Source organism: Falco rusticolus, chromosome 3 (genome assembly GCF_015220075.1).
Source record: "Falco rusticolus isolate bFalRus1 chromosome 3, bFalRus1.pri, whole genome shotgun sequence".
Taxonomy (NCBI): domain Eukaryota; kingdom Metazoa; phylum Chordata; class Aves; order Falconiformes; family Falconidae; genus Falco; species Falco rusticolus.
Window position 1 is genome coordinate 103608183 of NC_051189.1, and position 14990 is coordinate 103623172.

At 72.1% G+C, this 14990-nt stretch overlaps 2 protein-coding genes and 1 long non-coding RNA gene across 5 annotated transcripts; 1 reads left to right on the top strand and 2 right to left on the bottom strand.

Moving 5' to 3' along the window:
* Nucleotides 1-246: 246 nt before the first annotated feature.
* On the bottom strand, nucleotides 247-6521 carry LIPE (lipase E, hormone sensitive type). Its single transcript, XM_037380714.1, has 10 exons — nucleotides 6490-6521; nucleotides 4760-5273; nucleotides 4016-4106; nucleotides 3783-3928; nucleotides 3212-3397; nucleotides 2536-2830; nucleotides 1889-2116; nucleotides 1449-1611; nucleotides 885-1133; nucleotides 247-442 (listed from the first exon to the last, which is right to left on the bottom strand). Exons 2-10 carry the CDS (start codon nucleotides 5270-5272, stop codon nucleotides 367-369), a joined length of 1947 nt encoding a protein of 648 aa, XP_037236611.1. The 5' UTR covers nucleotide 5273; nucleotides 6490-6521; the 3' UTR covers nucleotides 247-366.
* Nucleotides 6522-6689: 168 nt separating this feature from the next.
* On the bottom strand, nucleotides 6690-7696 carry LOC119144850. The gene is made up of 2 exons (XR_005103231.1): nucleotides 7384-7696; nucleotides 6690-7240 (listed from the first exon to the last, which is right to left on the bottom strand). It is a non-coding gene; the product is annotated as an uncharacterized LOC119144850 (long non-coding RNA).
* A 526-nt stretch (nucleotides 7697-8222) lies between these two features.
* On the top strand, nucleotides 8223-14286 carry LOC119145426 (B-cell lymphoma 3 protein-like). Of its 3 annotated transcripts, none has more exons than XM_037381880.1 (9): nucleotides 8223-8843; nucleotides 8931-9105; nucleotides 9798-9906; nucleotides 11008-11200; nucleotides 11685-11773; nucleotides 12148-12225; nucleotides 12611-12767; nucleotides 13185-13279; nucleotides 13652-14286. In XM_037381880.1, the coding sequence occupies exons 1-9, from the start codon at nucleotides 8246-8248 to the stop codon at nucleotides 13760-13762; spliced, it is 1605 nt and encodes a 534-aa protein (XP_037237777.1). In that variant the 5' UTR covers nucleotides 8223-8245; the 3' UTR covers nucleotides 13763-14286. The 3 variants fall into 3 exon arrangements, with proteins under 3 accessions (XP_037237777.1, XP_037237779.1, XP_037237778.1); XM_037381882.1 differs by having other exon boundaries at nucleotides 12600-12767; nucleotides 13652-13769; XM_037381881.1 differs by lacking the exon at nucleotides 11685-11773 and having other exon boundaries at nucleotides 12600-12767.
* Nucleotides 14287-14990: the final 704 nt, after the last annotated feature.

Here is a 14990-nt window from a genome sequence, read left to right on the forward strand (position 1 = left end):
GGGTCTCTGAGGGGATCAGGCTGTCGCGGCGGGACCCCAACATCACTGAGCCCCGGCGAGAGGTCTCCAAGGGGGTCAGGCTGTCCTTACGTGACCCCAACATCATGGACCCCCGGCGAGTGGTCTCCAAGGGGGTCAGGCTGTCCTTACGTAACCCCAACATCACGGACCCCCGGCGGGAGGGGTCCAGGGGGGCCAGGCTGTCCCGGCGTGCCCCCACCAGCAGCGACCCCCGGCGGGGGGGCTCGGGGGGGGCCAGCACGCTGCGGATGAGGCGCGTGCAGAGCGCGGTGGCGCGTCGCGTCTCGGCGCTGAGGGGTCCCAGGCTGAGGAAGCCGTGGGGGAGGTCGGGGACCACCCGCAGTGTCACTGGCCGCCCCAGCCCCCGCAGCCGCCGTGCCAGCGCCACCGAGTCGTCCAGCATCGGGTCCAGCGCGCAGGCCTGGGGGGGGGGCACAGGGGTAGGGGTCAGGGGGGGTCGAGGGGCACGGAGGGGGGGTGTCAGTGGGGGCACAATGGGTCGGGGGAGCACGGGGAATAGGGGCACAAGGGGTCGTAGGGGCACAGGGGTCAGTGGGGTCACAAGAGGGGGGCAGGGGGGGCACAAAGGTTCAGGGGGTAGCACGAGGCGGGGGGAGGTGGAGGGCACGGGGATCGGGGGGGCACAAGGAGTTGGGGGGGGGGGAGCACAGGGGTGGGGAATCCCGGGGTGTGGGGGTACCCCAGGGGTGTGTTTGCGCGCCCAGGGTTTCCCCGAGGGGGTCTGGGGGTCCCAGGGGGGGTCCTGAAGGGGTGAGGGTCCCAGGGGGTCCTCGGGTGAGGATGGGGGCCTCGAGGGGGGGGGGAGGGTCCCGAGGAGGGGGCGGGGGTCCGGCGGGTCTCACCACGAGGTGCAGGGGGGGCAGGGTGCACAGCAAGGGGTCGGGGGCCAGCAGGGGGGACACCAGGGGGTTGCGCGCCAGGGGGGAGGGGCGCTGCAGGAAGCGGGCGGGGGGGCCACGGCTGCGCAACGGCTGGAACGTGTCCGGGTCCTCCTGCGCCCCCTCCCCCGCCTCGGGGGGGGTCCCTGCCCTCCGGGGGGGGGTTGTCCGGGGGCTGCTCCTCCCTTGCGCCCTCTGCCGTCAGCGCCGGCTCTGCAGGGGGGGTGAGAGACCACACCATCCCCCCCCAAACACCCCCAGACCCCCCATGTCCCCACCATCCCCCATGTCCCCCCACTGGCCTCCCCCACGTCCCCACCACTCCCCACCACCCCCATGTCGCCAACGCCCCCCCCCCGCCCCCAATACCACCCTCCGTCCCCGGCCTCCCCCATGTCCCCAACGCTTCACCCTCCCCCCCCCGTACCCCGCCCCCGCGTGGCCCCAACACCCCCCCCCCCGCCCCCCCATATTCCCCTCATCCCCAACACCGCCCCGTGCCCCGCCCCCGTGCCCACTCCCCCGTACCGGGCCGGGGGGGGGGGGCCCTGCAGGAGCCCCCCTAGCCAGGCGGCCGCCCCCTGCCGCAGGTCCCGCAGCAGCCGCAGGGGGCTCAGGGGCTCCGGGGGGGGAGGGGCGGTCTTCCCTTCCCCCTCCTCCTCCTTCTCCTCCTCCTCCTCCTCCTCCGTCCCTGGCGGGAGGCAGAGGGTCGCCAAACCGCCCGGGGCGGGAGGTCGGTACCCCAGCGGTGCCCCCCGCCCCTCCCCCCTCCCCCGTGTTTGTCCCCCAGCTCGCCCGGCCCCCCCAGCCCCAACGTCCCCCATCTCCCCGCAGCCCCCCCACCCCCCCCATCTCCCCCATGCCCCCCGTCCCCCCATCCTCCAATAGCCCTCCATCTGCCCCCGGCCCCCCATCTCCCCAATGCGCCCCCATGCCCCCCGCCCCCCATCTACATCCCCCCCCCCCACCTGCGTAGGCACCCAGGCAGGCACAGAGGACACTGAGCGGCAGCAGCGGGTCCAGCAGCGACAGCAGGCGCGATGGGGAGGGGGCGGCCTGCACCAGTGTCACCGGGTAGGCCACCACCAGCCCCTGGGGGGGGCGCACGCCCACCGCCCCCGCCCGCAGCGCCACCGCCAGGCACAGGTTTCCCCCCGCGCTGTCCCCCGCCAGGCACACGCGCTGCGCCGTCGAGCCTGGGGGGGGAACCGGGGGGGGGGGGGGGGAGGGTGAGCTCCTGCACGGGGGGACACAACCACGGGGCGGGGGGGGCACCCAGTGGGAGGGGATCAGCTCCGGGGGTTGTGTCACCCTGACTCGGGTCACCCCGGGGGGGGACACCCACAGTGGGTCAGCTCCGGGGGGGGGTGGGGGTGGGTGTCACCCTGACTCGGGTCACCCCGGGGGGGGGATGACCCCCACAGTGGGTCAGCTCCGGGGGGGTGTGGGGGGGGTGTCACCCTGACTCAGGTCACCCGGGGAGGGGGATGACCCCCACAGTGGGGCAGCTCCAGGGGGGGTGTCATCCCGAGAGAGGTCACCCCACCAAGACCCCACACACACACGGGTGCGCCCCCCAAGGTCTGCCCCCCCCCCCTTCAGGCGCCCCCCTCACCCAGCAGGTGACAGTGGCGCAGGGCCCAGCAGTAGGCATAGAAGCATTCCTCCAGCGCCCGGGGGAAGGGGGCTTCGGGGGCCAGGGCGTAGTCCACCGAGAGGATGGGGACCCCCAGATCGCGCGCCCACCCCCGCAGGTAAGGCTCGTGCGAGCGCGAGGTCTGTGCCACAAACCCCCCCCCATGGAAATGCACCAGCAGGGCGGGGGAGGGGGGCAGGGGGGGCCCCCGCCACCAGCGTAAGGGTCCCAGTGACCCCTCGGCGCGGGTCAGGGCGGTGAGAGCTGGACTGTCCTGGGGGGGTGAATGGGTTGTGAGACCTCCCCCCCGCAACGTGTGCACACACATGCACTCAGGGACCCCCAGTGCCCTGCCCCAAAACTGGCCCACAGACCCCCAGTACCCCTCCCCCAAAATAGACTCCAGACCCCCAGTACCCCTCTCCCAAAACAGACCCCACCCCATGGACCCCCAGTGCCCTCCAGACAGACCCTGCCCCACAGATCCCTCTCCACAGCAGGGACCCCCGGTCTCCTCCCTCAACCCTGCCCCATGGACACCCAGTGCCCCCCCAAAACTGCCCCACAGACCCCCAGTACCCCCACCCCAGCCAGCCTGGCCCCCCCTCACCCAGTGCCCCCACCCCCGGCCACCCCCTCCCCGTGCCGCCCGCACCTGCCCCTCACGCAGCTGGTACGACAGCAGTCTCATGTGCACGGGCCCGGGCCCCGTGTGTGCCACCGGGGGGGCGATGGTGACCGTGACCTTGGGGTCCGCCTCCAGCGGCAGCTCCAGCGGCTCAGGGGGCACAGTCAGCGCCCGGCACACCCCCACCTGCGCCGCCGCCATGCTGGCCACCGACTGGGGGGGCAAGGGGGGTGGTCAGGGGGCTGGGACACACCGAGCGGTTGGGTGGGGGGCTGGGACCCCACCAAGGGGTTGAGGGTATGTGTGTCTGTGACCACCCATGGGGGTTTCGGCAGGGTCTGGGACTCCCCTGGGGGCTGGGGGAAGGGTGTGTGGGGGGGATCTGGGGCAGTGGGATCCCCCTGGGGGCCGTGGGAGATCTGGGGGGGGATGTGGGGGGTCGGGGGGGTGGGACCACCCCTGAGGGTCAGGGTGGGGGGTGTGTAGGGGTATCTGGGGGGGTGGGACCCCCACGGGTGCTGGGGTGGGGTCGGGGGGGGTTGGGGGTGTGTCTCTGGGGGGGGTCGGGGGGGGTCTGGCCTCCCCCCCCCCTGCTGACCGCCAGCAGCTCGCTCTCGGTCAGGTTCCAGAAGCGCTTCCAGAACTGCACATCCAGGTTCTGCGTCACCCGCTCAAACTCGGCCCCCCGCAGCTCGGGGTCCAGTGCGAACTTCCCACTGGTGAACAGCGACCCAGCCGCCCCCCCTGGGGGAACGAGGGGGTGAGGGTGGGGCACCGGGACCTCCCCCCCCTCCCCCCTCCCTCCCCAGCCCCAGGACCCCCACCACTCACCCAGCCCTGTCTCGTTGCGCCGGTAGCTCTCCCCATAGGAGACGAGGCCAATGGCGATGGTCTGCAGGAGGGGGCGGATGGAGGGGGCGAACTGCGGGGGCATGAGGGGGCACACGGGCTCAGCCAGGGTCACCCAATGCTGCCCCGTCCCCTGCAAACACGCAGCTCTGCAGGAGCTCGTCCCTGTGCAACACGTCCCCATGCCCCCGTGCCCTGCAGACCCCAAGTGACCTTGTCCTCACGTCACTCACAAGCTCGTCCTCGTGCAACACACTCCCTGCAACCCCCCCGCCCCGTGCAATGTGTTCCTGTGCAACGTGTCCTTGTGCAATGCATCCCCATGACCTCGTCCCCTGCAAACCCCATACCCCATGCAACGCATCCCCATGCAACGTGTCGTTGTGCAACACAGCCCTATGGCCTCGTCTCCTGCAACCCCCACGTGCCCATGCAACGTGTCCCTGTGCAACACATCCCCGTGCAACGTGTCCCTGTGCAACACATCCCTGTGCAACGTGTCCCCATGACCTCGTCCCCCACAAACCCCACGTCCCTGTGCAACATCCCTGTGCAACACATCCTTGTGCAACACATCCCTGTGACCTCGTCCCCTGCAAACCCCATGTCCCTGTGCAACGTCCCCGTGCAAAACGTCCTCATGCAATGCACCCCCATGACCTTGTCCCTTGCAAACCCTGGGACCCCGTGCGACACGCCCCCATGCAACGCGCCCCCCAGCCCCACCTGGAAGCCGAGGCAGCGGCCGTAGAAGCAGGCATTGTGCATGGTGCTGTATTCGCGCAGCACCAGCTGCGCCAGCCCGTCGCCCTCGGGCGGGAAGAGGCAGCCGGGCCGGTTGCGCGCCAGCAGGCGCTGGGCCAGGCCGAGCAGGGCGCGAAGCTGTGCCAGTGCCGCGCCATACGCCTCCAGCTCCGCTGCGTTGTGCGCGGCGCGGAAGAAGAGGCTGCGGCGCTGTGCAGCCACGCAGCGGCTCTTGTGCAGGGCATGCGCCAGGCAGCAGCGGGCCGTTTGCACCAGGCTGCGGTAGCCGTTGCCTGGCGTCGCCTCGTCCAGGTCAAAGAGGTGGCAGAGCCGTGCCACATGCCGCAGCGCCGGCTCCAGCCGCGCCGCATGGTCTCGCAGAGCCGTGAAGGCGTCGGCCAAGCGCCGCCCGCCCGCGCCCCCACGCTGCTGGAAGAAGGTGGCGTTGTCATCCGCCAGCGCTGCCAGCGCCTGGAACAGCGGCCGCGAGTCCATGCTGCTGGGGGAGGGCACGGGGGGGGTGTCAGGGGGGTTTATGGAACTGGGGAACCCCACCCCCCCGGTGACCCCACCCCCTCAACTGTCACCCACCTCCCACCCACCCACTCGGCTACCACCCACCTCCCACCCCCAGGAGGGAGGGGCTGGGGAGGGGTGGGGGTAGAGAGGGTTTGGGGGGCTCAGGGGGGGTTATATGGGGGGGTCAGGGGGGTTATGGAGCTGGGGGACCCACCCACCCCCGAGGGGGGAGGGGCTGGGGGTGGGGAGGGTAGGAGGGGTTGGGGGTAAGAGGGGGTTATGGGGGGGTAGCAGGGGTTGTGGTGGGTCGGGGGGGTTATGAGGGGGGTAGGAGGGGTGATGGGGGGTCAGGGAGGGTTACAGTGGGGTGAGAGCTGGGGTGGGGGGCTAGGAGAGGTTATGAGGGAAGGAGGGTCAGTTATAGGGGGCTGATGCAGCCGGGTGGGGCTTAGTGACAGTTATGGAGGGCAAGGGTCACTTATGGGAGGTGAGGTGGTGGGGCAGGGGGGGCCAGGAGGGGTGGGGGGGCAGGGGGATTTGGGGGGGCAGGGTCAGTTAAGGGGCTGAGGGAGCAGGGCAGGGGGGGTGGGGCAGGGCGTGTTACAGGGGGCGAGGGTCAGCTATGGGGCTGATGCGGGGGCGGGGGGGAGCGCGATGAGGGAGGCGGGGGGCGCCGGAAGGGCAAAGGTGCTGGATGTGCCAAGTGGGGCAGAAGGGAGGGACTGGGGGGCGCCGCCCCTCCCCCCCCAGCGGCTCCTCAGGGGGGTCCCAGGGGGCATCTGGGGCCGTGTTGAGCAAGACGGCGGGGCGGGGGGAGGGGCCGGGACAGTGGGGCAGGGGGCACTGGGGGGGGGGGAAGCTGGGATAGGGGAGCGGGGCAGGGGGCAGAGGGGCGGGGGGGCCTGTGGGGCACCAGGACCTGCCACGGGGTGCAGAGATGTGTCGGGGCAGCCATAGGGCGCTATGGGGCGCTATGGGGTGCCATGGGGGGAGGGTCCACGGGGCAGCCCCGGTGGGGCTATGGGGCGTTATGTGGGGGTCTGTGGGCCCCTATGGGGCAGCCGGGGGGGGGTTCTATGCGGGTCGCTGTGGGGCAACCCGGGTGGGGGGGTCTATGGGCCGCTGTGAGGCTCTATGGGGCGCCGTGGGGGTCGCGCGCGCGAGCCTCCCCCCCCCCCTACGCCAGCTCCCACCTGCACTCCGCCGCCCGCCCCGCCCCGCCGCTTCCGCCCACGTGACGCGCCGCCACCAATCAGCGCCAGCCCCACGCGCGTCGCCCTGGAGACCGGCCCCGCCCCCCGCCGCGCCTGCGCGCGACCCCCCCCCCCCCGCGACCCCTGACCGCGCTGCGACCCCTGACCCCGCTGCGACCCCTGACCCGGCGCAGCGGAACTAGCATTTTTCTGAGGCCTTTATTGTAGCGAAGCGCGACCCCTGACTCTTGACCCCTGACCCCCTGAGGGGGCGGCTGCAGGGTCAAGGGCAACCACTGGGGTCGGGGAGTGGGGTCACGGGGTCATAAAGGGGTCAAAGGGCAGCAGGGGGGGTGAGGGGTCACGGGGGAGTCGGGAGGGGGGGAGGACATAAGGGGTCACAGGGGTTCATGGGGGCACGGGAGGTCACAAAGGTTCAGAGAGGGGTCACAGGGGGGTGCGGGGTCATAAAGGGGTCACAGAGGGGGGATATGGGGTGTCATGGGGGGTCACAGGGGTAAAGGGGGGGTCATGAGGGGGTCACAAAGGTTCAGGGGAGGTCGGGGGTGGTCACAGGGGGCCGGGGGAGTTCCAGTGGTCTCCGGGGTGGTCTTGGCGGAAGAGGGTCTGTGGGGTCCGGGGGGCCCTGGCCGGCCCTAGAGCGGCAGCAGGAGCCCCCGGGTGGGGGGGCGCGGGCGGGAGTGGTGGGGGCGGTGGCCCCGGCGGCGGCTCCGGGGCAAGTGGGGGCTGCCTGGGGGGGCACAGGGGTCAGGGGGGGCACACGGACTCCTCCTAAACCCCCCATTCCCCCCCCAGCCCTGGGGGGTGGAGGTGAGAGGAGCCGAGGGGGGGGTAGAGGGATCCCCCAGCCCCCCGCCCCTCCCCCCCCCTCACCGTCTCTCCTGCAGCCCCGCGGAAGGGGGTCCGGGGCGCCCCCCCCCCCAACCTGGGGGGGGGGCGGTGGCAGCGCCGGGGAAGGCCGATGGCAGCTGGGCCGCCCCCCCCCCTGCCGGGGCGAGTGTGGCAAGGGCAGGGGGGCGGAGGGGAGCCCCCCCTCCAGCAGCAGCAGCAGCACCAGCAGCAACAGCGGAGCCATTTTGAGGGGGGGGAGGAAGGGAGAGGGGGGACCAGCCGCACCTTGGGGCCCCCCCGTGGGGGCGGGGCTGACGGGAAACACCTGGGGGTGGAGGTGGGGCTGGGCCCCCCCCCCCCCGCCTCCCTGTCTGTCCCCATGCTGCTCCCCCCCCTCATCCCCCGGTACCCCCTCGTGCCCCCCCTGCACCGGCTGGGACCCCCGGCCCCCCTGGAGCTGCCCCCCGCCCCCCGGCCCTGTCCCCCCATGTCCCGGCCGCTAATTCCTGGCCCCTGACCCTGACCTTGACCCTGTCCCCACCTCTGACCCTGACCCCGACCCCAGCTCCCCCTGACCCTGACCCCGACCCTGACCCCTCGCCTGCCCCAGCCCCCCCCAAGTGGCAGATGGCACCCCCTGTGCACGGGGAGGGGGGGGCCCGGGAGGGTCCCCGTTCACCCGAGGGGGGGGGCGCGGGAGGGACACCCCATTCTCGGGGGGGGGGGGGGGCATAGCACCCACCCGAGGGGGGGCGGGGGGGGAACCCAGTCCCTGGGGGGCCGGGGAAGGCCGATGGCAGGGGGGAGGGGGGGAGGGGCAGGGCCCGGCCCGTGTGTGCACACGCGTGTGCGCAGCCAGGGCCGCGTGCGCGGCTGGGGGGGGGTCCCGGGGGGGAATGGGGGGATGGGGGGGCTGTGTGTGCGCGTGCCCCGCCGTGATACCGCCTGGACACCCCCCCCCCCCGCCCCCACACGCGCGCTTACCCCATCCCCCCCCCTGCAGCCTCCCCGGGGGGGCGTGGCCGCGCGCGGGGGAACCCCCGCCCCTCCCCGGGGTCCCCACGGCGGGGGCGGGGCTGGGGTGTGGGGGAGGGGCGGCCCCGTGTGTGTGTCCCCCTCCCCCCCCCTCCCCGTGGGGGAGGGGCCGCCGGCGGGGAAGTCCCCGGGTCGCTTCCGCGGCGGGACGCGGGCGGCCGGGACGGGACCCCCGGCACGGGGGGGGCACAGACCCCCCCCCCCGCCATGGCGGAGGAGCTGCCCGTGGACCTGCGGACCCGCCGGGGGGCCCCCCCTGGCCCCCCCCTCCCCGCCCCCCCGCCCCCCTCCGAGGCTTCGCTGCCGCTGCGGAAGCGGCGCTCGGCGATGCGGGGGGCGCTGGGGGGGGACGGACCCCCCCCCTCGGGGAAAGCACCGCGGGGGTGCCCCCCAGCGCCCCCCCCCCCCAGCCCCCCCCCCGGCCTTCCCCCTCGGCTTCCCACCCCCACCCGCTGCCTTCTTCGCAGGTGAGACAAGCCCCCCCCCCTCCCCCCCCGGGGGTGACCCCCCCCCGGCTGACTCCCCCACCCCTATTGGTACCCCCACGCTCGCAGGGCTGCGGGGGGAGCTGCCGCTGCCGCTGCAAGGGGGGGCCGGAGCCGGCCTGGTGCCCCCTCCGGGGATCCTGGCCCTCCCCCCCGCGCCCCCCCTGGCCGTGCTGGGACCCCCCCAGACCCAAATAGCCGCCGACATCGCGGCCGCCACCGGGCAGGACGAGGACGGTGACACGTGAGTCGCGGGACCCCCCCCGGGAACCCCCCCTCCGTGGGACCCCCTCCTGAGACCCCCTCCCCCCCCTCCGTGGGAATCATCCTGTAGAAACCCCCCTCTTTGGGGACCCCTCCAAGGACCACCCCCCGTGGCAATCCCCCTGTAGGACCCCCTCTCCGTAGGACCCCCCCCATGGAACCTCCCCTGGGAGCCCCGCAACGGGGAGGCCATAATAATCTTCTTAATAGGGACCTCCCCCCCCCAGGAATCCTGACCCCCCCCGGGACGCCCCCAACCCCAGCCTATTATGGGGGAAGCCCATAATAAGCCTCTTACTGGCCCCCCCCGGAGACCTCCCTCAGGTCCCCCCCCCCCCGGCCCGGGGAATCCCCGGCCCCGGTGGGTGCCCCCGCCCCTCCACCAAGTGACGTCACCGACACGACCACGCCCCTTTACTGGAAGCGCGGGGGGTGGGGCGGCTTCCTCCTCCCCCTCCCCCCCGGTGCCTTTATCCTCCCCAGCCGCAGCCCCTCGTGACTCACGGCCCCCCGTGCCCCCCCCCAGTGCCCCTCCGGGGACCCCCCATGTCCCTTATATCGCCCTCCTGACCCCCCAGTGCCCCCCCCCGTGGCACCCCTGCCCCCCCTTGCACCCCCCCTGCCTCCACTGTGCCCACCCCATCCCCCCTGACCCCGCTGACCCCCCCCCAGGGCGCTGCACATCGCGGTGGCTCAGGGGGCCGTGGGGGCTGCGCGGCGCCTGGTGGGGCTGTTCCTGCAGGGGGGGTGTCACCTGGACGTGTTCAACCGGCTGCGGCAGGTGGGGGGCCGGGGGGGGTTGGGAACTTGGGGGGCTGGGGGGGCTGAGGAGGATGGGGGGCTAGGGGGTGGGGAGAGCAAGGGGGCTGAGGGGGGGCCTGAGGGTGGCTGGGGACTGGGGGACTGGAGGGGCAGGGAATGGGGGGCGGGGGGGCTGGGGCACTCTGGGGTGTGGTAGGGGTTTTGTGGGGGGCTGAGGGATGTGGGGGGACACGGGGGGCATGGGGACACACAGCCCCCCCCCCCCCCCCCCTGTGCTCGCCCCTTGCACATGACCCATGAAGCTTGCACACCCCAGCCTGCCTCGTGTATGCCTTGCGCACGCCTTGTACATCTCTTGCACGTGCCCTTGCACGCCCTCACACCCATCCGGCACGCCTCGTGCATCCTTCCCTGCACCCCCTGTGCACCCTCATGCTCGCCCCAGCCTGCCTCGTGCGCGCTTTGCACGTCCCTTGTGCATGCCTCATGCTTCCCTCATGCATGGCCTTGCACACTCCTGCACCCATCGGGCTCCCCCTGGCACCTTCCCAGCACCCCTCGTGTACACTTCAGCCCGCCTCGTGCACCCCTTGTGCAGCCCTCGTGCATTGCTTGCGCTCTCCTCGTGCACATCCTTGTGTACCCCTCCCGCACACCCCAGCCTGCCTTGTGCACTCTTTGCACACCCCTCGTGCATTGCTTGTGCTCTCGTGCATTGCTTGTGCTCTCCTCGTGCACATCCTTGTGTACCCCTCCCGCACACCCCAGCCTGCCTTGTGCACTCTTTGCACACCCCTTGCGCATTGCTTGTGCTCTCCTCGTGCATTGCTTGTGCTCTCCTCGTGCACATCCTTGTGTACCCCTCCCGCACACCCCAGCCTGCCTTGTGCACTCTTTGCACACCCCTTGCGCATTGCTTGTGCTCTCCTCGTGCATTGCTTGCGCTCTCCTCGTGCACATCCTTGTGTACCCCTCCCGCACACCCCAGCCTGCCTTGTGCACTCTTTGCACATCCCCCGTGCACGCCTCGTGCATTGCTCACGCACACCTTGTGCACGCCCTCGCACCCATCGCCCCCCCCCTCCGCCCCGACCCCTCTGACCCCCGTCCCCTCCCCCAGACGCCGCTGCACGTGGCGGTGATCACGCGGCAGGCGGCGCTGGTGCGGCTGCTGGTGGCGCACGGCGCGTGCCCCGGCGCGCGGGACCGGCTGGGCCGAACCGCCCCGCACTTGGCCTGCGAGCGGCGCGCGCCGCGGTGCCTGCGCGAGCTGCTGCGGGGGGGGCCCGACCTGCAGGCGCGCGACTATGAGGGTGAGGGGGGGGTCGGGGATATGGGGGGGTACGGGAGGGACTGGGGGGGGGGCTACGGGAGGGAATGGAGGGGCTGGGGGGTACAGGAGGGACTGGGAGGGTCTTGAGGGGCGACGGGGGAAGGGCCGGAGGGAGGGGCTACGGGGGTACACGAGGGACTGGGAGGCGGGGGGAGGGGCTACGGGGGGTACAGGATTGACTGGGGGGCGGGGGGAGGGGCTACGGGGGGTACAGGATTGAATGGGGGGGGAATGGGGGGGGCGCTGGGCAGCAGTGGGGGGCACAGAGGGGGCAGCGGGGGTCACGGGGGGGCAGCAGGGGACACAGAGGGGAGGGTCAGTGTGGGTCACGGGAGGCGGGGGGCAGCGGGGCCACCCAAACGGGCTGTGCTGCCCCAAATTGGTGCGTTACGGGGGGGCTGGGGGGAACCTGTGGGGTGCCTCCCCCTGACCCTCCCCTGCCCCCCCCACCCCCCCCCCCCAAGGCCTGACCCCCCTGCACGTGGCCGTCAGCTCCGGTGCCCGTGAGAACGTCCTGCTGCTGCTGGAGCATGGGGCTGACATCGACGCCGTGGTGGGGGGCGGGGGGGGTCGGGTCTCAGGGGGTCCTGGGGCTGGGGGGGGTCCATGGGGGGCGTGGGTAAGGAGGTCGTGGGACTGGGGTGAGGGGTGTCCAAGGGGTGAGGGTCAGGGGTCCTGGGGGGTCCATGGGGTGGGAGCTTAGGGGGTCCTGGGGCTGGGGTGGGGAGACCATGAGATGGGGGCTCAGGGGGTCCTGGGACTGGGGGGGTGTCCATGGGGTGAGGGGGCTCAGGGGGCCCTGGGACTGGGGGAGTTTTCCATGGGGTGGGGTCTCAGGGGGTTCTGGGGGGCTGGGGCAGTCCTGGGCTGGGGGCTTCTGGGGGGCTTTGGCGTCCCCCTGACCTCTGTGACCCCCCACCCCCCCAGGACATCAAGAGTGGTCGCTCGCCGCTGCTTCATGCGGTGGAGAGCAACAGCCTGGAGATGGCAGAGCTGCTCATCCAGGTGGGGGGCAGGGTGGGGGCTGGGAGGGGGTCTGTGGGGGGTGTGTGGGCTAGGGGGGATCTTAGGGGGGCTGGGGGCGTCTTGAGGAGCGTTTGGGGTGCTTTGGGTGGGCTGGGGGGTGTTTGTGGGGCTGAGGGAGTCTTGGGGGGCACTTCGGGTGCGTTTGGAGTGGCTGGGGTTGTCTTGGGGGGGTGTTCAGGGGGTGTTTGGGGGGCTTGGGGGGGCTGGGCGTGATTTGGGGGGCTATGGCGGGTGTCTGGGGGGACTGGGGGCTGTGAGGAGGCTGGGGGCTGTCTGGAGGGGGGTATCCATGGGCTGGGGGTCTGGCGGGGGGTCAGGGTGATGGGGGTGGGTGCTGACGCGCCCCCCCCCAGCGGGGCGCCAGCGTGAACGCGCAGTCATACGCGGGGTGCACGGCGCTGCATGCGGCTGCGGGCCGGGGGCTGCTGGGGGTCCTGCGGCTGCTGCTGCGCAGTGGCGCCGACTGCGGCATCAAGAACTACCACAACGAGACCCCCCTGGCTGTGGCCAGCAGCCGGCAGGTGTGTGTGCGTGGGGGGTAGGGGGCTGGGGGGATAGGGAATGGGGGGGGGGGCTGGCAGGGGCACGCTGGGGTGTGCTAGGGGCTTGGGGGGGGCTGGGGGGTTGAGGAGTGGGGGAGCGAGGGGGCTGGCAGAAGCTGGGGGGGCAAAGGGGGCTGGGGCGGGGGGGGGGCGCTGAATTGCAATGGGTTGTGGGGTGTGGGGGGCTTTGGCATGCAGGGGCATGAGCTCCAGGGTTTGGGGTGCAGTGGAGGGGTGGGGAATGGGGGGGCTTGGGGGGACACAGCTGGGAGTATGGGGGAAGGACCTGGGGTTGCCTGGGGGGGGTGGGGGGGCAGGGTGGCGCGGGTGGGTTTTGGGGTGCCTGGGGCAGGGGGATTTCCCCCCCCCCGCCGCTGACTCCATCCTTCCCCCCAGGTCATCGACATCCTGCGGGGAAAGGCCTCCCGCCCCCCCCCAGCCCCGCTGCAGCCCCCTCCCCCTGCCTGATGCTCCCACCCCAGCATCCAATGGTGAGCGGGGGGGGGGGGGGGGCTTCAGGAGGCTGTGGGTCCCAGGGTTTTTTGGGGGGGGGGTATCGGGGGTTTTGAGGGGTGTCTGGGAGAGGGTTATGTCGAGGGGGGTTCCCAAACTTAGGGGGTGGTCCCTGGGGTTCGGGGGGTGTGGGGTGTGGGAATTTTGGGGGGTGCGAGGCCACTGAGGGTTGGGCGTCCCGGGGGGGGGGGGATTTTTGGGGGGGGAAGGGCGCTGAAAGTTGGGGTGTCCCTGTGGGTCGGACAGTTTTTTGGGGGGAAAGGCAGTGAAATTTGGGGGGCGGCCCTGGGGGATTCCCCAGGAGCGGGTGGAGGTGAGTTCCTCCCTGATCCTCCCCCCCCGCTCCCCAGGACGAGCCTCCCCGGGGTCCGGGGCCCGGATCCCGCCTGCAGCCAATCAGAAGATGGATTTTGCTGAGCCAGCCAATGGGGTGCAAGGGGTGGGGCCCTGCGCAGGGGTGAAGCATGAAGGTGGTGCTGGGCAGCCAATGGCATGTGCCGGTGGCCCCGCCCTCAGCCTGCCATTGGCTGAGGCCCGTCAGGACCCTGCCTGCCTCTACCCAATGGCGTCGCCTCCCCGGGACTCTTCAGCCAATCACCTTGTGCCGCCGCGCTTCCACCGTCCAATTGTATCGCTGGGTCCGCCGGCCAATGAGGGACTAGGGCAGGCGGCCCAGATGGACCAATCATGGACGCTAGTGGAGGGAGGAACCCCACCCCTCGAGACCCCTCGGCTCCGCCTCCGGGAGGGGCGGGGCCAGGTGCGGGGAGGGAGGTGACCCTGGCCCCGGGAGGGGTGGACCCCAGGGCCCCTCCACCACCCAGGGGCCCCGGGCACTGAGGGGGGACCCCAGCATTGAGGGGGGGAGGATTGGACCCCCTCGACCCCACCCATCCCTATACACAAGCATTAACACTGCCCCCAGCCCCCCCCCGGCGGGCGGGGCCGCTGTAATGAGGCAAATTAAAGCGATTTTGGCTACAGACTCCCAGGGCGGGGCTAAGGTGGGAGGGGCGGGGCTGAGGTGGGTGGGACGAGTGTTGGCAGGGCCAAGGTGCTGGGACAGGGACCAAGGGGGACGGGGGGTTTGGGGAAATGGGCGTGGCTAAGGTGGTGGGGCGGGGCTTAGGCAGAACAAAGGCGGAAGGCAGGGCCTACACACTCCACCTCACCCCCTGCCCCGTGGTGCTACCCGTTGCTTCGGCCCCCTCCCTCCTCCCAGCTCTGTGTGTGGGCCCCCCAGGCTGTCACGCTTTGGGAAAATCCAGGGAAAATCCCTTTGGAAGCCAGGGCGGCAGCCAGGGGCCTGGGGGGATTCAGCGCGGTGCAGATAAACCCCGGAGACGTCGTGAGTGATGGGGTGGGGACTTGGGGGTCCTCGAGGGGGTATTTTGGGGTCTGGGGGGAGGTGTGAGGGGGTATGGCAGGTGGGAAGCCTCTGGGCCACCATCACCACCTTAGGGGTGTCCCCTGGCAGCAGGGGCACCAGAGCAAGAGCCCCTTGAAGGGCTTGAGCCACGTGGGTGCTTTTTGGTACGGAGGCCGTAAGTACTAATGCCCGGGCTGCGAGTGGGCAAAGGGCAGAGCAAAGTGAACCCCGCAGCCGCAGCGAGAGCTCCCGTGGTCGGGCGGCGTGAATTGGGCCGAGATCCCGCCCGGTGCCCGGTGCTCACCGTGCCCGGTGCTCAC